A 25689-nucleotide genomic window follows, 5' to 3' on the forward strand; every position below is an offset into this window, starting at 1 on the left:
TTATTTTTCTCCATGTTTCTCAACAATATTAATAATAATTTTTTTAAATTGTATCATTTAAGTAATGTTAGAAACATCACTCAGGATTTAATATATTCAACTTTATATTCATGATAAAGATAATTACAACAATTCTTAATAAATTAGTAAAAAATAAAAAGAATCTCAATAAGAGTAATAATAATATAAATGTAGTATTATTTATCTTCTACTTATATGTTTTTTTTAATATGTGTGAAATAGTTAAATATGACGATTAAACAGGACTATTCATTTACTTCTTTTTTTTTGTTTCTCGTACTTTTTTTACTGAAGGTAATTAATTCTATTCTATGTGGACGCCACTCACAATCAAGATTTAACCTTAGTTTACTTCATTGAGAGAGTCAAGCTATTTTGCTAGACTCAACCCCACTGCTTGAACATTTATTTGGTGATTTGTGATCTCATTTTGGCTAACGTATTTCAATTTATTAGAAGATGGGTTGAAACTATCATGCTTTTTCGTAGATGGAAGGTAAACCGACGTTATTTTAACTTGAAGCAAAAGTGAGTGAAGATTTATTATACATGACAAAGAAAAAACTAACCAATGAACTGATTTATTTATATGAAGAAAGGAAAGCAAGAATCTGAAGAGCTTACGTTAAGTTTAATTACTTTTTACCCTTCAAAACCAGTTTGAAGATATTCTAATTATTTTTCCAATGTTTTGAATTGAAAAAATTAATGAAAATCACCATTAAATTCCTGGAACAATAATATGATATTCATAAGGTTTAATTATCTTTTTAGTTCTTTAACTTAATTTTAGGGCTCATGATCTTGATCCCTTAACAAAAACAACAAGTGTTATAATGATTATTTAGTTTTATTAAGTCAGATGTGAATAATCATTTGACGGAAATATTCTCATCATTTATAATGATCATTTTAAGAAAATAGTCACTTGCGTAAGTTAACTCACGCTCGGCTATTTTGACGGGAATGAGCAAAAACATATGTGACGGATCTACAAAGGAAATGACTCTTCTCCCATATGTTTTTGCTCATTCCCGTCAAAATAGCCGAGCGTGAGTTAACTCACGCAGGTGTATTCTCATCGTGAGTTAACTTACGCATGTGTATTTCTCAACGGTGATGAGCAAAAACATATGGAAGAAGAGCAATTCTCTCTTATACAAATTCATACACAACATTATTTTGCAAATTGAAGGTTGTAGTTTCTCCTTAATTCTTTGGCCTGCAAATTGATTAGAAAAATGTTTATGTTTCTCTTTTGATTCATACATGAAAAAAGAAAAACAAGAAACATACGTGAATCCCCATGACTGCTGCGTATACAAATCTTGAGAAGTTGTTATACCCTTGATGCTTATCTTGATTTGGTGTATTACATAAGCCATGTTGCAAAGGAAAGCTATAAGCCATTTTGAGAAGTTTGAACAAGAAATTGAGACTAAGTCCCGATCATATGTCACTTCTTCAACAAACTTGTTACCCCTCATACTTGTCTCAAAACTTGTTATGCATGTTTGGTCTCTAAATACAACTCAACTTTAAAATATATATATATATATATATATATATATATATCTCAAAGCCTAACAGTATCTATCAGTAATCACATGCTGATATGCATATCAATGCTAATATTACTGAATACATAGTATTAAAGTTTCAATTCAAAGGGGATTAGTCCATCCTTTCAAATTCAATACAGACCTATAGATATGTATTACTCAAATTAATTTATGAAGCAAGCATATTAATAGATAAAAATATTAGAAGGCTTTTAATTATCAAAAAGGTAGAGAGAATCTTGAAGAAGACTAAAGTGGAAGCCTTTCAGGAGAAGTTGGCTTCATATAATGAAAAAAACTACCAAACTAAATGAAATGAAAAAAGAAGTATCTAATCATGGTTTCTGCTACACCAAGATTAAAAACCAGTTAAAAAGAACTAAAAACTAGACATATTTACTTATAATGTGTTGCAATATACTCTTGAGCTCCTTCAGATGATTTTCAAGAACATGTATTTCACTCTTCTGGTTAGTATCATGGAAATTTGTTGCCTTCGTAATTTCAGAGTTGATCTTGTCAATTTTTTTAGAAGACAGCTGTAATCTAATATCCTTATTCTTTAGAGCATTCCTCAACTTGTAAACGCAGTCATCTAATGCATTCATGACATTGGCCTTCCTTAGAAATTTTTCATCTTTAAAACGGTAATCTTCAGCTTCCCTAATCATTTCTTTAATTTCTTGAGAAGATAATCTTTCTTTGCTATTAGTTATTGCAATCTCCTTCATAATACCAGTGGATTTTTCATAAGCAGAAACAACTAAGATACCATTTTCATTGATAGTAAAGCAAACCTTTACAGGGTGGCCGCGGGGAGCAATTGGGAGGCCATTAAGATCAAAAGAACCAAGCAGATTGTTGTCACTTGCTTTTGCTCTCTCACCCTCATAAACATAAATACCAACACAAACTTGGTTATCGTAATCTGTTATAAAACCTTTTGTTATCTTGGTAGGAATGCTAGTGTTCCTAGGAATTATCACACTCATGATATCACCTATCACTTGGATACCAAGAGACAAAGGTGTAACATCTTGCAGCACCAACTTCGGAACTTTTTTAAAGCCTTCACTCAACAAAGCAGCCTGCACAGCTGCACCATAAGCAACAGCCTCATCAGGGTTAATGCTCTTACACAATTCCTTCCCTCCAAAAAATTCCTGCAGTAGTTGTTGTACTTTTGGAATTCTAGAGGAGCCTCCAACAAGAACAACATCGTGTACAGCCCTCTTGTCCATATTGGCATCAGTGAGACACCTCTCAACAGTTTTCAAACACTCATTGAAAAGATCCATATTGATTTCCTCAAACTTAGCACGAGTAATTGATGAAAAGAAATCAATGCCTTCAAATAAAGAATCTACCTCAATGGTGGCGACAACAGCAAAAGATAGTGTCCTTTTTGCTCTCTTGCACGCTGTTCTCAACCTCCTTAAGGCTCTTGAGTTTCCAGTAATGTCCACCTTGTTCTTCTTCTTAAACTCCTCTGCGAAGTAGTTCACCATCCTACTATCAAAGTCCTCTCCCCCGAGGTGAGTGTTTCCAGCGGTGGCCTTCACTTGGAAGACCTTATCCTTTTTAATTTTGAATAAATGGGAGACCCTATCCTTTATTCTAAGGAGAGACACATCAAAAGTCCCACCACCCAGGTCAAAGATGAAAATATTTCGTTCTCCCATGCAGTTAGTTCTTTTGTCCAATCCATATGCAATAGCAGCAGCAGTGGGTTCATTGACTATCCTTAGAACATTTAGACCAGCAATGGTACCTGCATCTATGGTGGCTTTCCGCTGATAATCATTGAAATAAGCAGGCACAGTAATAACTGCATTCTTGACAGGAAATTCCAAAAAGGCCTCTGCAATCTCACGCATCTTTGTTAGAACCATAGATGAGATTTCTTCGGCACATAGGTGCTTCTCCTGTCCCTTGTACTTAACAGAAATCATGGGTTTGTCGTTCGTTCCGGAAATGACCTTGAATGGCCACAACTTTATATCATCTTGAACAACAGAGTCACTAAACTTCCTACCAATTAACCTCTTAGCATCTGAAAAAAACACACACACATTACTAATCATATATGATCATTCAATTGTCCAACTTACATATCAAGTTGTGGAAATAATAACAATAATAACATTTGTTTGAAGCAAACAAAGACATGAGGCAACCCTGAATGGAAAGTCATCCCAACTAGGTTGGCACCACCAACTCAAACAAACAAAACATGAATGAAATCATGAATTATCCAACAAAAGTATAACATCTGGAACGAACCCCAAAATAAGCTAATTTATGAGCACAAGAATTTACTTCTATATAAACATCAGAAAATTTAAAGCTAATTAAAGGAAACTTTAATGAAATAATAACAATAAATACACTTGTTCAAAACACACAAAAAAATAATAATAGAAATTTACCAAAGACGGTATTTTGGGGGTTGTTGGCCGTTTGATTTTTAGCAGCATCGCCAATCAACCTTTCATCATCGGTGAAAGCAACAAAAGAAGGAGTTGTTTTGTTGCCTTGATCATTGTGAATAATCTCAACCCTATTGTGTTCATCTTGCCACACAGCAACACATGAATACGTTGTTCCAAGATCTATTCCCACAGCACATCCTTGGTATTTTTTCGTCATGATCTCTCAAGTAATCGAAAGAAAAAACCTGGACAACAAAAAAAAAACTCAAGTCAAGATTAAGAAGTTAATTCTTATAATTTTTTCTGTTGTTTTAAGAAAATATTATCGACCAAAGCTTAGGCCAAGGTACAAGAAGTACAATGGAACATGTTACCACGTATACAAGTTTACTATAGCAGGAAACAAAAACAAACACAACAGCCACCACTGAAACATTGAAGACTGGGATAAAAACTAAAACAAAGAAAACTATTTAGAAAATCAAAACAGAAACATACCAACACAACAGCACCGAAAACTGTCTATACCGTTTCGGTGTCGAATGTACAAAACAAAATATACAACACACCATGAAATAGAGTTTATATGAGAGTTTGAATGGCACAGTTGCGTATTATCTTTTCTGTTTTTGGTACAAGTAACAACTTTTATCGTACTATTTAAATTTAAATCTATAACAATATTTATAGAATATCTTATGTTGGTTTTTTTTTTTATTTCGATTATACCTGAAGTAGAGAGAGGGAGAAGAGAGGATGAGTGCATCAACTGTATTTTTCGGTGCAAAGAATAAGTGAGGCGAGCTCTCCTTTTATAGGGCGAGTTAGTAACAAATCCAGAGTGACTTAAGGATTAAGTTAACTTGCGGAACTTAATCTTTAAGCAATCTGCGGATCGGTTCTCACGCAAGTGGATATATCTGGAACTTTTCGTATGATCTATTGGATGAGATTGTAACTAAACTTATAGTTAATAAAGTGCTTTCTTATCTATACTATTTTATACTATATATAAAGAAAACTATCTCTTTCAGCACACTTTTGGGTTGGACTTTTCTTTCCAAAAATACCCTTAATTTTAAATACAAATAGTCAATTATAAAATAACATGTGGATTAGTAATCCATGTCACTAACTGTACTGTTAACCCTCTTTTACCTTCGTTAACCAAAGATCAAACTCACAAAAAACTAGCACAAAACAAAAACTCATGTTACTTTTTTATCAGCCGCTTTAATGTTGTACATCTATATTGTTCCCCTCAATACAACCGACATAGATTGCCAAGTATTTTCAAACCCCTTCAACAAAAAACAGTATTTCCATTTAATTTTTTTTATTTTATTAATATAAGTTACTCTTCCTTAACCTTTGATCAATTGTAACAAACGTAAGCAAAAAATAATTGTAAAGATTGTACTTTAAATCCTCTAAAAAATAAATTAGTAACAAACTTAAGCAAAAAATAATGTTAAAGATTGAACTTTAAATCCTCTAAAAAAAGATTAATAACAAACTTGACCAAAAAAAAAGTTAAAGATTGGACTTTGAATCCTCTGAAAAAAATATTAGTAACAAACATGCAAAACATTTCAATTTGTTTCTCATATTTTACGGTAACCATGTTGTTTGTTATGATTTCATTTCTTTTTTTAAATTAAAAATATTTCAATTTTTTATTCATATTCATGTTAATGAGAGAGTGTAAAATGATTAGACTAAAAACAAACAGAGAGTGACTAGACCTTGCGTAGCTGTGAACTTTTGTTAAAAAAAAGGTTTAAACGTATTTTTTACCTTCTAATTTTGTAAAAGTTGCAATTTTAACCCCTATTTAAAAAAATGGCAAAAGTGATCCTCCATATATTTATCAATTGAATTAAAAAAAACGAAAAAGGAAAAGAAAGAAAGGAAGTTGCACGTGAGAAGAAAAAAAATGAAAATATGAACACACCCCCACTACCCATCTCTCTCTCTCCCTCACCTTCATCTCTCTCACTCTTGACTGTCTTTCTCATCTTCATCCTTATCCTTCTTCAAACTTATAGAATCATCTTCATAAATTTATCAATTCAAGCAAAACTCATAAATCAGATATCTAGTACAAAAACAATTCCAGATATCTAACAACATAACCATAACGTTGAAGATTAGCACCTTTTAAGGGTGATGAACACTCATCTGATTCTGGATGTTTTTGTAGTGACAGTTCTGAGCATATTAAAGTTCGATTTTGGTAAAATTTTGCAGAAATCCCACCTCAAATTTCTGGATCTGGGTTGCTTTAAGTTTATGAAGATTTTAAAAGGGAAAATAAAATACCAAAACGCAAGGAACAACCATAACAATCATTGAGATCTGGAAGCGAATTCGATGTTGGTGCTGGTGGTGTTGTACAGTTGCAATATTCATAATATTTTTAATTTTGATTTTTTCTTTGTTTTAATTAATTTCTAAAAAGAGAATTGGAAATTGTTGGGTTAAGAGGATGAAGAAGGATAGGAGATTGATGAAGAATGAAGGGAAGAAGATGTCTCACGTGCCTCACCATATTTTCCTTCCATTTTTCATTTTTTTATTCTCTAATTACACGCATGGATTTTTGTTTCTTTTTTATACTTTAAAAAATATACAGCTGGCAACTTTTTAAGTTATGTGGCGTGACACCTAGGATTGACCAGGCCAAAATTGATCTTTTACAAATGGGCTAAATATGGGAGGGTCACTTTTGCCATTTTTTTAATAGGGGGCCAAAATTGCAACTTTTGCAAAGTTAGAGGATAAAAAGTGAGTTTAAGCCAAAAAAAAAATGAGTACACCATTTGGTCAAAGGTCTATAATAATAAAAAGAAGAATACTAACAACACCCTCTTTTGAACATCCTCTCTAATACTCACTCTTTTATTGGTTTAAATCATTATGGGTCTATACTTTGAAAATTGAGCCCACACAAAATTGGTGAACATACAATAATTTCATTCAATAAAAGAATAAGTGTTAAAGGTAGTGTTGAAAAGTGAGTGTTGCTAGCATTTCTCAAATAAAAATATTAATATACTAGATTCGAGTATGTTCGGATACTCTAGGGTCCAATGAACTGAATGTACCTATTATAACCCGTGTCAGCCACCTGATCAACGAGCAACCGATATTAACCTGAACTGAATGGGCCTAATTGCATTCGGTTGGTCGGGTACATACAAGTGGTCAGAGTTTGCATACCCCTACTAAAGATCGATTCCACGTAATTTAATATATACAACAAAATCTAACTATCTGTAACCTTTCCCTCAAAAAATAAAATTACATGTGACCTTTGTTTCAAACAATTTCATATATACTCTCTCCCTCACATGTTTGATATCTCGTTTAAATTTTACACAGTCTTAATGAAATGATTAATAGTAGGGATGCCGTAAATCGAATCAATTCAAACTAAAACTGCAAAAAACTGTATTTGGTTCAGATGTATTCGGATCATTTTTTTACTCAACTGCATAGTTTGGTTTGGTTTGCGGTTTTGATTTTACCAACCGAACCAAACCAAACTGCAATATAAGAAAACCACTAATTAAATATATATCATCTAGATCAATAATCATAGAAATTCAATTCAAAATTTTAATAAAATGACATATTTTTTTCTTTTGTTAAGTTTCTTCTTTGCTTTTTCTACCAATACCGTTTTTATGTGCTACCTGAATTCTAGAGAATGATTAAAATTTTAGTCTTTTGTATTTCTTACAAAATAAATCTACTATTTGTCCACATTTTAATTTGGTCTACGTAGTTCGAAACACTGTTCGACGAAAATAAAATTGTAATGTTGGATGAAATGTAAAACATTGTTGAAAATATATTGTATTTTTGCTTTTTAATTTGATTTTAATGTTGAAAACAAACAAAAAATATTATCTAAGAAAACCACACCAACTGATCCAATTCAAACCATACTGGTTTGGTTTGGTTTGGATTTTATTTTAAAAAAGAACCGAAACAAACCAAACTGCATATTTATTTATCTTGCGTTTTGCATGACTTTTTGCCTCAAAACTGAATTAAACCGCACCGCGAACACCCCTAATTAATAGCGTTGATTTCACAGGTTTAATATGTGTCATTTACTAAAACACTCTCATTATAATGATAGTTAGTGGAGTAGTTGTAGATAATTGAAATGCAATAAATAAATGTATGGTAAAGGGAAAGAATAATAAGTGTTGTATTGTTATTGTAAAAGAGACAAATAATTTGAGACAAATAAATTATAAAAGATGATATCTAATTTGAGACGGAGGGAGTAAAAACTTTACATATTCTTATCATAGAAATCAGACAATGTTTTTTGTTTATTTTTCAAGCTTTAGACAACCCTTTCCTTTATTTGGGTTTACGACATGATTTTTGATAGAACTCTATATCGTCGTTTGATTTATTTAGTCGACCCCGCTTAATGGGATAAAGTTTGGTTGTAGTCGTAAAACTTTATGTATTCTATTTGTCAAACCCGAAAATACAAAAGTTTAGGGGTGTAACAGGGACTTGGAATTCTTAATTAAGTTAATAAGTATTTTTTATTTAAATTAGTAGACTATAATGTCGACATTCTAATTTTATACTTACTTTCAACTGCATGCGACGTAGATTCATCTGAATAAACCAAGAACAATTCCATGGAAAACTCTAAACCATCTATGACTATACGCCTATACGGTTGTGCAAAAATGAGATATTTTTGCCTAAGTAAAGTACATTTCAATAGAAGGGTGTGAAATTGAAAAAGAAGTAACATGTGGTGTTAGTTACTATAATGCTAATTTCTAATTTATCTTTTGGAACATTAGTTAGGAAGAATATCAGTGTCATATATACAAAACCATCATATATCACACTAACAATTCAAATCCCAATCATAAGGCTGATATATTACCTTTAATTCAGAAGTGGCAAGTAAGTCAAACAATATTTCTGACTGAGATGAATCTAAGTAGATTGACACATGCTTCATAACCTCTACCTCATTCTTGCCAAAATCTACACTGAACCTGACAACAATTTTACCACTTATGCTAAAATTACTCTTCATGTTAAGATCATGTACTTAAAGAAAAAAGATCATGCACTTTAAATTAAGAGTGCACATATATACTCCTATTGGCACATTTTACAAAGAAAAAAGTTTAATCAGTTGCTCTGATCCAGCGGTTCAACCGGGCCGGACCAAAATAGTCTGGTTGCTTTTGGGTTAGACCACTGGACCGAATCAAAGTTGACAGGTGATGTTCAAAATCTGCCAAAATATATTATCGGAAGCCAGCTTCTGATAGTCCATTTTTAGATTTTTTTTTTTTTTTTTTTGAGGGAGGCAGTCCATTTTTAGATAAAATACACAATTGAGGTCCATTGTATATAGAAGAATTAACCTGGGGTTATTTTGAGGACAACATTGTTCCAATATTCTCCAATGAAACCTAGAACCCTTGCATATAGATTGTAATCACCACTTCGTATATTATTGATTGAAAAGTAGCCTTCCTCGTTTGATTTACTCCAAAATTGGTATCCCTGACCAAAAAGTCACTCATGATGTTATAGAAAGAGGTTTTGTACCTGTGGAGTTTGAGGGTTGCTTAGTCGCATATAGTGAAGGACATAGTGCCCAACTGCAAAAGAAACTTGTGTTAAACGACGCTATTTCAGATCTGTTTTCAATTGAGAATAATGAAAGTCGTGATGACATGGAATATTGCGGACCTCTATTGACAGAGTTCCAAAAGTTTATTTGATTAAGCCAAAGTGAAATATTGGGTGGTTCGATTAAGAAGAAATCTCCAAAGTCCATGCTTCATGATCGCCGTTCTTATGAAATGAATTTTGATGATTATCAATGTGCCTGTCGAATCCCGAAAAGGAAGGGAGCATGCTTTAGAGATTTACCATGTGCTCGCATGCAGAACAAAAAAGTCGAATTGAATCCTGATGTGAAGCGTGAATTTTTGGCTTCAGGGAATCCACTGGTTCCCAATTATGCAATTACTTTTGTGTGTGGAACTTCACCACTGCCTTTTGCTCGGATATGGTGGGACAAGACTGTTCCTACCGTTGTCACAAGGGCAGAACCCCATAATCAGAAAATTCTACATCCAGAGCAAGATAGAGTGCTATCCATTCGTGGAAATGCTAGATTACAAGGTTTTCCAGACTTTTATAAGCTCTGCGGATCTTCCAAAGAAAGGTACATTCAAGTTGGAAATGCAGTTGCGGTTCCAGTTGGTCGAGCATTAAGATATTGTCTTGGCCTTGCATCTCAGGGTGCTTCTGCTGACGGGCCTTTGTACACGTTACCTGATCAGTTTCCCAGGGAAAAAGAAGAACCTTCCATTGTGCCATCTGAAGAAGTTGTGAACAATGCACCTTGAATTTGTGTTTGTATGATTATACTTCATCATTTTCAGTAGACAGATTTGAGTGATCATTGTTTTACAACACTACTCTTTCACATTTTTTTGTAACACTATTTTGTTTAGTGTCAACTATGAAGACTTTAAACCATATGATATGATATTTATCTTGAAGTTATCTTAATTAAAAATTAGCTTACTAATATTGTTTAGTTAGTTTACAAGTTACTTATGACTAGTTATTAGTTAGTTATATTAGTTTTTTTTTCCTTTAAAAAAAAAAAAAGAGTACATAAGATGTATCCTATACACAAAAATGGATTAGATGACTTTACTATTTGATAATTTTGATAACTTTAATATTTTTAAGAAATATATTAATGATTATAATAAATTATTTAAACAAGAAAATAATTGGTTAAAAAAGAGATACGAACAAACATACAAAGTCATCAAATTTCAAAATTAGCCAATCTTATTTCATTCTACTCATTGTATCAACTTCTTCATACAATCTATTCCAGGACCAACCAACCAACCTTTCTATCATTTTATTTTTCTCCATGTTTCTCAACAATATTAATAATAATTTTTTTAAATTGTATCATTTAAATAATGTTAGAAACATCACTCAGGATTTAATATATTCAACTTTATATTCATGATAAAGATAATTACAACAATTCTTAATAAATTAGTAAAAAATAAAAAGAATCTCAATAAGAGTAATAATAATATAAATGTACTATTATTTATCTTCTACTTATATGTTTTTTTTAATATGTGTGAAATAGTTAAATATGACGATTAAACAGGGACTATTCATTTACTTCTTTTTTTTTTGTTTCTCGTACTTTTTTTACTGAAGGTAATTAATTCTATTATATGTGGACACCACTCACAATCAAGATTTAACCTTAGTTTACTTCATTGAGAGAGTCAAGCTATTTTGCTAGACTCAACCCCACTGCTTGAACATTTATTTGGTGATTTGTGATCTCATTTTGGCTAACGTATTTCAATTTATTAGAAGATGGGTTGAAACTATCATGCTTTTTCGTAGATGGAAGGTAAACCGACGTTATTTTAACTTGAAGCAAAAGTGAGTGAAGATTTATTATACATGACAAAGAAAAACTAGACCAATGAACTGATTTATTTATATGAAGAAAGGAAAGCAAGAATCTGAAGAGCTTACGTTAAGTTTAATTACTTTTTACCCTTCAAAACCAGTTTGAAGATATTCTAATTATTTTTCCAATGTTTTGAATTGAAAAAATTAATGAAAATCACCATTAAATTCCTGGAACAATAATATGATATTCATAAGGTTTAATTATCTTTTTAGTTCTTTAACTTAATTTTAGGGCTCATGATCTTGATCCCTTAACAAAAACAACAAGTGTTATAATGATTATTTAGTTTTATTAAGTCAGATGTGAATAATCATTTGACGGAAATATTCTCATCATTTATAATGATCATTTTAAGAAAATAGTCACTTGCGTAAGTTAACTCACGATGAGAATACACATGCGCGAGTTAACTCACGCTCGGCTATTTTGACGGGAATGAGCAAAAACATATGTGACGGATCTACAAAGGAAATGACTCTTCTCCCATATGTTTTTGCTCATTCCCGTCAAAATAGCCGAGCGTGAGTTAACTCACGCATGTGTATTCTCATCGTGAGTTAACTTACGCATGTGTATTTCTCAGCGGAGATGAACAAAAACAGATGGGAGAAGAGCAATTCTCTCTTATACAAATTCATACGCAACATTATTTTGCAAATTGAAGGTTGTAGTTTCTCCTTAATTCTCTGGCCTGCAAATTGATTAGAAAAATGTTTATGTTTCTCTTTTGATTCATACATGGAAAAAGAAAAACAAGAAATATACGTGAATCCCCATGACTGCTGCGTATACAAATCTTGAGAAGTTGTTATACCCTTGATGCTTATCTTGATTTGGTGTATTACATAAGCCATGTTGCAAAGGAAAGCTATAAGCCATCTTGAGAAGTTTGAACAAGAAATTGAGACTAAGTCCCGATCATATGTCACTTCTTCAACAAACTTGTTACCCCTCATACTTGTCTCAAAACTTGTTATGCATGTTTGGTCTCTAAACACAACTCAACTTTTAAAATATATATATATATATCTTTGAATACAAGGTCTATGTAACATAAAGATGCATCCCTTGGTTGTTTCAATAATAATGTATATATTGTTCTCTGATATTTATTTATATATAAATGATGACAATGCCAATGTTTTACAAAATACACTATAAAAGTTACATCTCATAAGATTTCTGAAGCAGGCAAATGGATTGTTTATAGATAAAGTAGATTTACGAGATCCTAAAATGTTTCCTCTTTGTTGCTAATGCATCTCGCTGGGATCTGTTTTCTTCTGTAGGAACATAGATCCTAGTATAACAGCAATACCACCAGTGACAGCTATTGAGAAAAGGAGACGTTTAGTTGAGTACTCATTCCGTGGCTGCCTTCGCGGAACACCTTCATTTCTTTCAGTTTCCCTTACATTCCTTCAAAAAGAAGTTGATAACCGTGTGAGCTTTCCTTAATTACAATGTAAGAGAAAAACATTGTGCGATAACGTGAAATACAATAGAAATAGATTGTTTCATACATGATATGTTACAATAATTCCAACACAACAAAACTCAAAAACGTAAAGTTAAAGGGGCATGCACTGCCAGTGTAAATTAGTTTTACACTGACATCCAATAAAAATTCACTGCTCTGTCACTTAATACAATCGGTTTCAAATTCACATATAAGAGTGGGACGCTGTTGCAAAACAATTGATACTCATTAGATGTCAGCGTAAAACTGGTTTACACCGACAATGCATGTCCTTTAACTCAACATAATCTAGTATTTCTTGATTCACTGTATGTAAACAATGAAATCAACTTCAAAATAATTCTAACACGTCCTCACTCCTCACACATTGTAAATTTAGGATTGAAGTCAAATATGCATGTTTTTTTTTTTAAACAAGCAAAAACACACACAAACACATAAAAGAGAGTACAAGGGGGTACTAAAACTCAAACAACATATATGGCAACTCCTTGTCCATGACTTCGTGTAGCATGTGTTTTATCCATCTAATCAACAAAAACTAAGATTTTCACAAAACCATCTACTTTGCTCTAATAGAAACAACATTTACTTGGGAACATGATTTATGCATGTACGGACTTAGGACAGTGTGGCCGCATATCACTACTAAATGAATGTACATCTCCGCACTTTGTGAAATAAGGTCATAAGGCCTAAGAGGCGATTCCAACAGTTTTTGGGGTCTGAGGTAAATGAAGGGCAAAACTGGACTTCTGACCCCAAGAAGAAGACGAGAAGATGCTAATGAGCGGACATGATTTTTAGGTGCTCGTTAGTTTGGTATCTGTTGGTGAAAGACTTTGCCAGTTACCTTAGTTGGGTAGGGATATATTTAGAAGAAACAAGTCATGTTCCCTATAAATAACTTAAGAGGTTAGCAGGGATATCAATGTAGTCATAGGAGAGGATTGGGACCTTAGGATAGGGAGTAGACCCTAAATTTTTTGCAACATCATTCTGTAATTGAAGGAGATTTCCCCAATTTATTTCCTATTAAAACAATGAATTCCTAACAGTTAGCTATACAGACCACTAAGAAAGGACACGGGCTACAATGCTTGAGGGGTAGTCCAGCAACCCAGCTTGGACGGATGATCAACCAGAGACAGCATATCCCCTCAGATTGATGGTAGAGCTTGAGTGCATGCATGAAATGGAGACATCATAGAATTTGTGTTGGGCCTAACCCGACCTTTACAAAACCGGTTTGTAAGGTGAGGGCTAACACACCCTGTCATATCGAAGGCTGGACATCTAGCGCGTGACCCAAATGTCTTGATAGTGGATGGCCAAATGGATCTTCGATAGATTCTGATACAATCTTAAGAACTTTGGGTTGGGCCTAACTCAACCCTTACAAACCGGCTTGTGTATATGGTGAAGACTTCCTAGTGCCTACCATTCAAAAACGTTTTTCAGACATATCTTATCTAACATGAGACTTCTCAACAGAGAACAATTATCCAGCCTTGATAGTGGCAGCTAGAATAATGGAACTCTAGGGTTTCTCAGCCTAAGATCGCACAAAAGCTCAGACACCGTGCAATGAACCAACTCTCCTAATAGTTTAAATAATGTATTGAGTAAAAGAACATTAGTGGTACTAATATAGTCACATGCAAAATGAAAGCTTATAAATTACACATAATTGCATTTATAAAAAAAAAAAAGACAATAACCTAGTCAGCTAAAAACAACAAAAGCATTTTTCTAGAGCAATATGATAGGCCTAGCTATTACACATGTATATAAGAGGAGGGATAAAGGAGACTGAAGTGTCATCGGCAAAATCACCCAAAAGTTGAAGCTATTATTATTAGTTGATAATAGGTTCAATAATGGCTTTATTTCTCTAATACACAAAAAAATGCAAGAGTCCTTTGGGGTTCAAGCGTGGACAATGCACAAACCCATTCTAACTTGTGCCTTAAAACCTGAATTGTTAGAAGAAGGCTTAAAATTGGATTTATATTACTGATATGAGACAGTAACTTTAAAATCGTGCATTTTATACTTGCAAAGGTGACTCAAAACCAGAGAAAAATAGTAGAAGACAATGAGGACACTCGACCATTCTTTAAACTCAGAACGGTTGGTAACAATCATAATAGGAATGTTTTGCTGTGATGCATGTGTAATAACATACACATACTATGATGATAGACAAATTGCAGGATTCAGTCTATATGAACGATTACCTGAAGTCCACGACCGAAAAAATAAACAATGTGATAGAGAATTTGTTCTCGTGAATAATGATATTTCTTACCTTGAAGAGCCCACAGTGCTATCTTGAATACCATTGCACCCGGCTTCATGATTGTATCTTTCTCGAAGTCTAACATATTTGTTACAAAGGTGACAGAGTTCTGTTCGATTCCCGCATACTTCCTACAAGGTATGAATTACAAACTAAAATTAGTGCAAAAAAAAATGTCAAAAATCTTCTAACCCAAAGTTCTTCATAAGCACTACCTGGTGCTCAGCTAGATCAATTGCTGGCAATGGGAACTCACAGAAATCACAAGTGACAATCCTTTTAGGGCAATTTTCACCTGTATGGATATCTATGATATCACGATCCACTGTCTCACTGCACAATGAACAGGAAATCTGCACAAATCCACATTTTTGTTTATAGAAGACTAAGATAAAAGTGGATATCAAATCTGATTGTCAGAACAGCAACCCTGCTTCAAAAGTAAAAGTATACAAAAAACGCAAACAGAGAACGTGATAGTTGATAGAGGAGTTCAACCAATTTTGCCTAGATCTCTAACTGCAATGTGGCTGCAAGTACACTTGTGTTTAAATACAACGTCTGGCAACTTATCAGTAAACTATGAGCCATACCGAACCAATTTTATGATGATTACAGTATGAAAGGAGCCTATGGCTCCGTGGGGGTTTCTATTCCATGGAGGGATGTGGTGGGGGGCATATAAATTGACAGTTCATATTACGTCAATTTAATATCTCGTTATCTCCCTTCCTCGTTTCTTTTCCTCTTCCCTTCCGGAAACATCCCTCTCTCTCATCCCTTTCCTAACAAACTCATTGACCTCGGCACTGTAAAATCACCACGACTAGAACCATTACTACCATATGTCACTTCAAGTGATTACCAGAAGTGTAATCTGGTGTATGGTCCTTACCATTGTTGTGTGCATTTTTCAAGTCAACTACAATATTTGAATTCATCTTTATACGTCCCCTCTTTCCACTTCCTCTATTCTCCAACTGCCAGAATGAATGTCTCCCTCTACCATCTCCCTTGTTTTCCATGCCTCCTTCACAATATCCCATTCTCATCCTCACTTTTCCTCGGCTACACCATCTCCCACACAAACTCCAGTTTCTTGTCACTTATATGCTGAGGTGGTATCACCTTAATAGTTACCAGTAGCAACCTAACAGCATGGACCAAAATCGAAATAAAAAAAGAAATTCCGGTGATCATTCTGAACCAAAAAAATTGTAAGGACTTAAATGAATTATAAAATTACATAACGAACATCTATGAGATTAGGCATGTCCCTGTGTCCAACACGCATTGGTGTGACACTGACACATGCGTTTACATTTGATTCATTTATTTTCTTAAATTATCACCAGTGTCAACGTATCAGTATTACTGTCGTGTTCGGTGTCCGTGTCAGTGCTTCGCAGCTAGCATATTCAAGCCTTACTATTATTTAATGATGCAGAGTTAAACCAGCAACCTCATTATTTGAGATTTTTGTTCCCTATTTATTCTTCATTTCCTAGGAACATTAACTTCATAGATTTATCACAAATTTCTGTAAAATTGAACCTTTGAAGCTGTAAAAAAAGGGTAAAAACAACACAAACTCGACATACTGGCGCATGAGTGGTTAAATAGTGATCCTCAGCATTGTTTCTAGGAACCATATCACCACAAACTTTGCATTTTTGAAGTTTCCTTGAGCAATGAGCATAATGCAAGTCAACATTCGCAACAGGAATAGCTCGATCACTGAAACCATTAAATCAAAAACACATCATTATCATCAAATTTCTAAGATTACAATTTCACATAAAACTTAACATAGATTAAATTTGTGTTTTTTGGTTTTAATCCTGAAAGTTTTTTTTTTTTGTTTGAATTTGATCCCTAAAACTTATTGGACCACGTGACATGATTCTAATGTGTCATGTGTGTCATGTATGATAGTAAAAAACAACAATTTAATAATTTTCAGAAACTGAATCTAAACAAGAAAATTTACCAGATTAAAATAAAATAAAAAACACCTTAATTGCAGGGAATAAAATCATATTTAAACCGTTATATAATCAGAGGATACATATATAAATAATTAAAAATGAATTGTAGAGAATTTCATGTGATTGTTTTACCAGTGAGAACATGTACTAGTAGCTTGATCCAACAAAGAATCCATTGTAGAAGATATAAATTTGAGATTCGGATTATACGAGGAAACGGATGAATTTGTTTATGTTTTGTTTCTGGCTGAGGAAGAACAGAAAAACAAAGGTTCGGTGGATCTTTTGGTTTGGTTTCTATGACTTTCTGTTTCTGGTTGGTTGGGAAGACTTTTCTTTTGGAGGACAGAAATGAAATGATTATTTAGTTTTTTTTTTTTTTTTTTTAGAGAGATTATTATTTTTATTTTTTTAAAGAAATAGAGAGATTATTTAGAAAGTTGATTATAGCAAAATTTGAGTAGGAGATAAAATGATTTATATTTACATACAATTAAATAAAATTTTAATTCAAAATTAAATTTCTCTCCATTGAAAATTTCTCAAGAAGTTTTCTCATGTGGAATCTCAACCATCAATCATGAGAGAGAAAATGAGAATTAAATTATAATGAAAAGTGATTGTTGTATTTTAACCGTGGAGATTGAGAATTTCATATAATTTCATTGAGCGAATGAAAATTAACCATTTCACTAGAAACAAAATTGCATGAATACAATTTCAAAGATTCAAGTCCACTGTCATCATAAGCATAACTAGGCATATTCAACAAAGCCACAAAAAGATCATGAGAAAAACTATCATTGATCCAAGTTAAATGAGTGAAATCAAGTTCCAAATCCTTAACTCCATTTCTCACGGCTGATGCAACACATCGATCAATAACCTGACTAAACATTTCAGGCATTGAAATTGTTAAATACAATTTTTCAATGACATTTTCTGCACGATCTTGGATCCACTTTTTCATGAAATTAAAAAATGTTATTCTTTGAGCGTCAATAATTTCAGAAGATTGATCAAATTTAACAAAGAAGAGTTCATTGAACTCTATGTTTGGTGCCAACTTGCTTATGTTCACCCAATTTTTAGAGAAAATAGAAGTTCTTACCACTTCTTTAAAAGAGAAAGAGGAGAAAATGGTTGATAGTAATGAATCGAGCAAAGAACTAAACATGTCCTTGCTCACTCACATGGCTATCTTGCTAAAGAAAATGATAAGATAGTAGAGAATCTTGTATGTGTTTTATTGCGGTCAATTACATTTTATTGTTAACAATTTATTTATTTTGGTTCCCCTCCCTCTATAATAAGTCAGCTCTAGATTTTCTCTTCCAGTTTCTTTATTGAGGGGTGGTTTTGGGTCAATCATTGACCTGAAATCACCCCTCTTCATCTTTTTCTTTCTATTTCGATCTAAATAAGTGATTTTCACATAGATCTAGATTTTTTCTTTGTGATTTCATCATCTAAGTGTGATGGTTTGTTGTCTGTCGTCTTGTGCGGCGTTGTTTGATTTTCCATCTTCTTGCGGTGTTCATTTTATTCTTATTGAAAGATCAAGTATTCAATCAAAGATTCAGGCGTCAAAGATGTAGATCTGGAGGCCATGGATATTTCGATCACTTTAATTTTATCATATATTTTTGTAGGCATTATGCCGTTATATATGCTATTAACTTGGATGTTGTGAGTTTGTTCGCAGATTCATCATTTACATTTTAGCGGTATTGTTGAATGATGCAATCTCTCAATTTATATGAATGAATATCATTTTGTTTTTTTCAAAAAAAAATTATTTGTTTTGGTCTTTGTAAAAAAACAAAATTCTTTTGGTCAAGCTCTTTTATTACAATTTATTTTTTTTGGTCAAATTCATTTATTACAGTCAAAAAAGGATTTATTGTGGCTTTTCAAAAAAAAAAAAAAAAAGGGATTTATCTATTGTACCCAATTGTCAAAGCTTTTAAGGAATGTGTAATATTATAAAATGAAAAGTAAATTCTTCTAAAAACTATGGTAGATAATATTATTATAATGTTTTTCTTCTTCAAAAAGTTATTATAACGTTTTTCCTTTTTGTGATATTTTTTTGGTTACCCTTTTTGTCAATTATTATAATGTTTTTCCTTTTTGTGGTTTTTATTTAAAAAAAAAAGATTTATCAAGTACCCAATTGTAAGAACTTTCAAGGAATGTCTATATATAAAATGCCAAATAAATTCTTCTTCAAAAAAGAAAAAAGAAAAATAAATATAATTAATCTTTTCCAAAAGTTAATTTTATTTATTTGGTCCAAAAAAAAATCTTTTGCGAAAAGAAACGAACGGGGAACATCACTTCACTTCACAATTATTTTGGGTCAAACTCTATTTTTTTTTTGTTAAGTACTCTACTGATTAGAGGTCACATATTTTTTAAATGTGGAGAAATGAGGTGTCTGAAGTTTGAACCCTGATCCCTGCATATAATATGCAATATCTCGTCCCCGTGAACATAGCTCAGTTGGCATAGCTCAGTTGGCAGAAACATGCATTGTCATTTCTTAGTTACTAATAATTTGACTTTGAAGAGATTTTATCTAGAATATTGATATCAAATACGAGTATGTGTTTTTTTCTTGTGTATGTTAGTAGCTATAAAATGAAGGTATATATTTTGCTAATAGCTGAAATCCAATTAATGTTTAATAATTTTTTTTCCACTTATATGGTAGATAATGTTGTGTTGGATATCAAAAAAATTATTTGATCTGGTCTTGGTTAATGGTTCATTCTCTATGACATATATCAATACCGCTTACGTAAACGAAGATAAAGTTATGAGACTAAATTGAGACGGTTTAAAATTAAAGGACTAAAATGAAATTCAAAAATAAGTTAAGGGACCAAAGCATGTATTAAGCCCTAAAACTATAATACTTCTTTTTGATATGCCTTATTTTACTTTTCAATAATACCCTTGCTCTAGAATTACTTACTTCAACTTCATTCCCCCCCTCCCCTAGAAGTGTTTCTCCATCGCTGATAAAGATTCTAGGAACTAATTCTAGAGATTGAGATTAAATGGTAAATGAGCTTCCCCTATAATGAAACATTCGGAAGAACCCGAGTTTGATTCTTAGTGGAAAAAATTATCAATTATGCTTTACTTACCTCCCAACCAAACTCTGAATTATTAGAGACTAAAAGAACTATTAAAATTAAGTAAGGATTAAACTTGAAAGATCCCTATTTTATTGAGACCAAAAACATATTTAACCCAATAATTTATTCTTCTTCATCCATTTATACTCATTTGGAACCAGATATCCAAACATAAAGTTAACCATGTCTACAAACCACGACCTTTTAGTTACAACAAACATGTTCTCACCGGGGAACTTCTCCATCATGTTCTTTGTAATTCATAGTTCTCAAACCTTGAGAGGTGGTTAGCCTCCACACCCTTTTTGTCTGTTTTCCAAGTCAAATTCTGTAGAAAAAGTATAAATTTGAGTAACCATGGCTTAGAGTCCCCTTTTGTGATTAAAATACTCTAGTGTTGCATGATCTGAAAAAACAATAACTTCAAAACCAATTAGGTAACACTAAAACTTCCTTGTTAACTAAGTCTTGTAAAAAGCATAGCAAGACTAGAGTGAATATTTGTTATTATGACCGGGAGTCATCAATTGTTTTGATAATTTTTTATTAAATTACATATTATTTTTTTAAAAAAGAATTGGGGTATAAGGTGTCACATCTACCGAGAAAGTCTATTATAGTCACAAACATAAATGAATAGTGTCTGGCACATACATTAAAAAAATAATTTTTAATAATATAAAAAAATTGATAATAAAATGATTTAGCATTTTGAGAAAAAACTTTTTTATGTATGAGTGACCAAATACTATTCATTTATATTTGTGTCGATACTATTCATTTATGACCACATTTACCACCTACACAAAATCCATGAAGAGAATTGCTCTTCCCACATGTTGTTTGGCTGTGCCACACGAGTAAAATACGAAAATGCCCTTCGGCAGTTTGCTACCGAAGTTTTTAGGAAACCGGCGGCAGTTAACTGCCGAGGAAAACCTCGGTAGTTAACTGCCGAGGAAATCTGAACTTAAACAATTTCGGTAGTTAACTGCCGAGGAAATCTTCATCTAAAAAACATTTCAAAATCATTCTAACAGTATTTTTACACAAAGTTTTAAAATTCATCATAACAGTTCAAATAACAAATAAATATTGGTGCAAATGCACAACTTAATTAAACGAACATTTTTGTACATTAAACAAAGTAAAAAAAGCCCATGAAATTAAAAATAATGTCATCAAAGTAGAAATATACAAATATACATAACTCAATGTCATCAAAAGACTAAAACTAAAAAATAAGTCATAAAAAAGGAAAATAGTACTACTGGTCCTGATCCTGATGATGGTGCCTCCTCCCCGGCCTCTGGGCTCTCCTCCTGGTCAAAATCGGCGCGATCTGCTCCCTCATATGGGTCATGGCCTCAAACCACTGCTGAGGGCTCATGCTCATGACCTCCTCCTGGCCTAACTGCGCATCAGCGTAGGCAACAGCGCCACTAACCATGTCATAGGTGTCAGGCGAGCTTCTCGCCTCATACCGCTGCCACTGCTCTGTAATGATCTGCTCTTCATTTGCAGGCCTCGGAAGATCTCCTGGAATAGGTGGCAAGATCTGAGGGTGAGACACCCTAGTGTACCCCAGGACATAGCCATCCGCCACCCGCCATGTATCCTCTCCTGCCTGCTCACCTCGAGCGTCCGCCTTAAGCGTGTGAGTGCGGAAGTCGACGAACATCTGCACAATGGAAGGCGGGGGGAGGTCCCTAACATCAGTCGGATGTCTGGGGATGGTCTGCACGTATCCGTACTGCCTCAAAACCCTCTCGGGCAAGTGACGGTACACCCTACGGGCGCCGCACATAATCCATCCAGAATACCAGAAAACCTCCTCGAAGTCCTGGATCTCTCTGTGCTCCTCGTACGGCCGCCAGCATACATCATCTAACTGTATACGATCGAGGAGTGACCGATACGTGATCCCCTCCCCATGACCCTTCTGGAGCTTCCACCTCGCTGCAACCAGATAGTTTTCCAGGTAGTCAGTGTTGAGATCAACACTGAAAAACCCTGGAAAATGCGCCAAAAACCATGCCTGCACAAACCAAACAAATAACATTTATAAATTATTACGCACGAAAAAATATAACAAAAAATTAAAAGTTCACAAAAAAATAAAGTTAACATAAATATAAAATTTCAGTTTTCTTACATTGAGCAGTGTCACGCTCCCCCCAAGCGCTTTGTGTCCAGGCCTACATGCATCCGCCAACTCGCCGTATAGGTAGGCGAGGGTCATAGCTCCCCAGGAATAATCTGCGTAGCCGTCCGCCATGGTCGTCAAATATATCAGCTCGATGCGCTTGTTGCTTCTATCGCCAAACAACCGACCAAGTACAGAAGGTAACACCGGACGTAGTATGTCCTGACCCTCGCCAGCTCCTCAACCTCCTCAGGATCCTCCGTACCCGCCAATTAGTTGGCCCTACCAAGGTACGAGGTATATAAGTCCCTCAGCCTGGGGTAGCTAATGTACCCACCGTACTCCTGATTGCAGATCTTCTCAGCCTCATGCTGGGCCACACCCAGATATGTCATCAGCAGTGCCGCTCCCTCATGCTTGGGCATCTTCTTCCCATGGTCCAACATCCGCCCCTCAATAGGGAGATGCGTGAGACATGCGACTTCATCCAATGTCACAGTCATCTCCCCCATCGGCATGTGGAAGGTGCTGGTCTCCGGATGCCACCTCTCGCATAAAGTAAGCAGCAGGGCATGAGGCACGGTGGAGTACCCCAAGTAGACCAAATCATGTAGCCCGCTCTACTGAAGCGCATCCCAAAACCAATTCTCATTCCCGTTAGGGCGTCCGAGAGTGAGAATCTTCGCCCCATGATTAATCGGTTTAAGCACGCGGGTCTTACGAACCTGAAATAATAGAAAAATAAATATGGATATAATAATTAAACATAAAAACACATAACAATGTATAACAGTGTATATAATAATTAAAAACACATATAAACAAAACAATTAAACATAAAAAATAGAATTAGAAAAATAAACATATAACAGTGTTTATAATAATTAAAACAAACACACATTTAAAGAAAATAATTAAACATAAAGAAAAAGAATTAAAAAAAACACATATAGAGGTGGATATAATAATAAAAACAAACACACATTTAAAGAAAATATTTTAACATAAAGAAAAACCAATTAAAAAAAACACATATAAAAGTGGATTTAATAATTAAACAAACACACATTTAAATTAAAGAAAATATTTTAACATAAAGAAAAACCAATTAAAAAAAGCACATATAAAAGTGGATATAATAATTAAACAAACACACATTTAAATTAAAGAAAATATTTTAACATAAAGAAAAAACAATTAAAAAAAATACACTTACATTATTTGAATTATACCAGAGTGGCAACGCCACATGACGGGCATAAGAGTGGAGCAAGGACAAGTCAGCCGGTCCACCAGGAAAGGGAGGGTCCGTAGGTAACACCTCCGGTGCAGCAGCTGCTGCAATGTCATCCTCGTCTCCTGCATCCTGCTGATGTGGTATATGATCCTGGTCATATCCACCATCCGTCACATCATGATGTACCTGATCCTGATAGTTCAGGTACTCCACCCCAGTCTGGTCAACAGGCTGTGACGGGTCAACAACCTGTGACTCCTCAGGCTGTGTAGCCTGAGAGCTTCATGAGCCATCTCCCCTCCGACCTCTACCCCTCTTTGGGATGTGGCCACTCTGTCTCTCCCTGCGGTGGCTCTGAGTCATGGCACGCCTACCACCAATCATCTTCGATGGATCAATGGGGTCCTGATCGGCCATATCTACAAAAAATAAAAATAAAAAATTAATATCATTTCAATAACCTAATCAAACACTTTAAACCTAAACTAAACATAAACATAAACCTAATTAAACCTAAACTAAACTAAACATAATTAAACCTAAACTAAACTAAACATAATTAAACCTAATTAAACATAAACATAAACATAAACACATTAAACCTAAACTAAACATAAACAAATTAACATTAACATTAAAATGAACATAATTCTCGTGTAACCTAAACTAACTAAAAAATCAAAATAAACTTAACCAAACTATAATTAACATCATTTCTATCATTTCCATAACTAAACTAACTAAATAATCAATAAAATTGTCATTGAGACATTTTATCGAACACTTTGTGTGCAAAGTATAAAACATATTCAAATTGTGTTCATTTGCCACCATTCAAAGCCACATTATAATTTAAACTACATAGGCAACATCTACATTCATTTATCAATACATAAACTACACATGCAATGATGAAATTGTCAATTCATTTATAAAACCTAACCACATGCAAACTACTCAATTTTTTTTAAAAACTTAACATAAACAAATTAACATTAACATTAAAATGATTGGTACAACTTACTTGTGATAATGTGCACTTGATTTGCTTGCAATTCGTGAAAATGGATTTGGTGAAGATTGGAGAGAATTTGAGAATTTTGAATGTTTTTTTGTAAATGGGAGGTTCTGGTTCTGCGTTCTGGTTATGTCCAGATTTCCTCGGCAGTTAACTACCGAGGAAAACCTCGGTAGTATGCTGCCGCCGGTTCACTCAAAACTTCGGCAGTTAACTGCCGAAGGGTATTTTGATATTTTACTCGTGTGGCACAGCCATACTATATGTGGGAACAACAATTCTCATCCATGAATCCTTGAAAGCAGTGTTGGGGTACGGTAAAATTGTTGCTTGCTCATAAAAAAATAGTATGTAAAGAATAAAATATATAATTGAAAGCAAAAGTAGAAACCAAAATACGAAAGATACATGTACATGAATAATGAATTGAGGTATCTTTAAATGTTTTCAAATTGCTATTTTTTTAGAGTACAAATTGGTTTGTTTTTTGGTACAATTGGTTTTGTTATTAAAATTAGAAAAGGTATAAGGAGGTCTCCCTTGACATCGTACATAATGAAGGAGTATTTGCAAATGATGAGACCTTATTGGTGTCAGGGGTGGAGTGTGGGGAAAATGACCGGTGAAATCATTGAGAGGTTGTATGAAGAGCTCGTTGGATACTTCGTTGGGGTTTACATCACCAAGGAAATAGAAGACAAAGGGTGAACTAACACACTACTATACGGCTAAACTAGGGTTGGAAATGAGTCGAATCGAATCAAACATGTCTGAGCTTGATTAGATAAGAATTGGTTTGGCTCGAAACTCGAATCGAGTT

At 33.7% G+C, this 25689-nt stretch overlaps 2 protein-coding genes and 1 pseudogene across 2 annotated transcripts; 1 reads left to right on the plus strand and 2 right to left on the minus strand.

The window, feature by feature from the left end:
• Positions 1 to 1768: 1768 nt before the first annotated feature.
• On the minus strand, positions 1769 to 4257 carry LOC11433698 (heat shock cognate 70 kDa protein). Its single transcript, XM_003615296.4, has 2 exons — positions 4013 to 4257; positions 1769 to 3636 (listed from the first exon to the last, which is right to left on the minus strand). Exons 1-2 carry the CDS (start codon positions 4230 to 4232, stop codon positions 1970 to 1972), a joined length of 1887 nt encoding a protein of 628 aa, XP_003615344.1. The 5' UTR covers positions 4233 to 4257; the 3' UTR covers positions 1769 to 1969.
• A 5481-nt stretch (positions 4258 to 9738) lies between these two features.
• On the plus strand, positions 9739 to 10434 carry LOC11420556 (DNA (cytosine-5)-methyltransferase CMT3-like; annotated as a pseudogene).
• Positions 10435 to 12601: 2167 nt separating this feature from the next.
• On the minus strand, positions 12602 to 17652 carry LOC11424125 (TRAF-type zinc finger domain-containing protein 1). The gene is made up of 5 exons (XM_003615300.4): positions 17455 to 17652; positions 16936 to 17071; positions 15550 to 15687; positions 15344 to 15465; positions 12602 to 12971 (listed from the first exon to the last, which is right to left on the minus strand). The coding sequence occupies exons 1-5, from the start codon at positions 17496 to 17498 to the stop codon at positions 12806 to 12808; spliced, it is 606 nt and encodes a 201-aa protein (XP_003615348.2). The 5' UTR covers positions 17499 to 17652; the 3' UTR covers positions 12602 to 12805.
• Between the last annotated feature and the right edge of the window lie 8037 nt (positions 17653 to 25689).

This window comes from Medicago truncatula, chromosome 5 (genome assembly GCF_003473485.1).
Source record: "Medicago truncatula cultivar Jemalong A17 chromosome 5, MtrunA17r5.0-ANR, whole genome shotgun sequence".
Lineage (NCBI taxonomy): Eukaryota > Viridiplantae > Streptophyta > Magnoliopsida > Fabales > Fabaceae > Medicago > Medicago truncatula.

Bases quoted from the DNA above. Each gene is read 5' to 3' on its own strand.
- LOC11433698 (XM_003615296.4), bottom strand. From the start codon at position 4,232: ATGACGAAAAAATACCAAGGATGTGCTGTGGGAATAGATCTTGGAACA. The intron at 3,637-4,012 runs GTAAATTTCTAT...TGTTTTTTTCAG, and splicing joins CCCCCAAAATACCGTCTTTG to ATGCTAAGAGGTTAATTGGT.
- LOC11424125 (XM_003615300.4), bottom strand. From the start codon at position 17,498: ATGGATTCTTTGTTGGATCAAGCTACTAGTACATGTTCTCACTG. The intron at 15,688-16,935 runs GTATGTCGAGTT...GGATTTGTGCAG, and splicing joins ATTTAACCACTCATGCGCCA to ATTTCCTGTTCATTGTGCAG. The intron at 15,466-15,549 runs GTAGTGCTTATG...CATACCTTGTAG, and splicing joins TTGATCTAGCTGAGCACCAG to GAAGTATGCGGGAATCGAAC.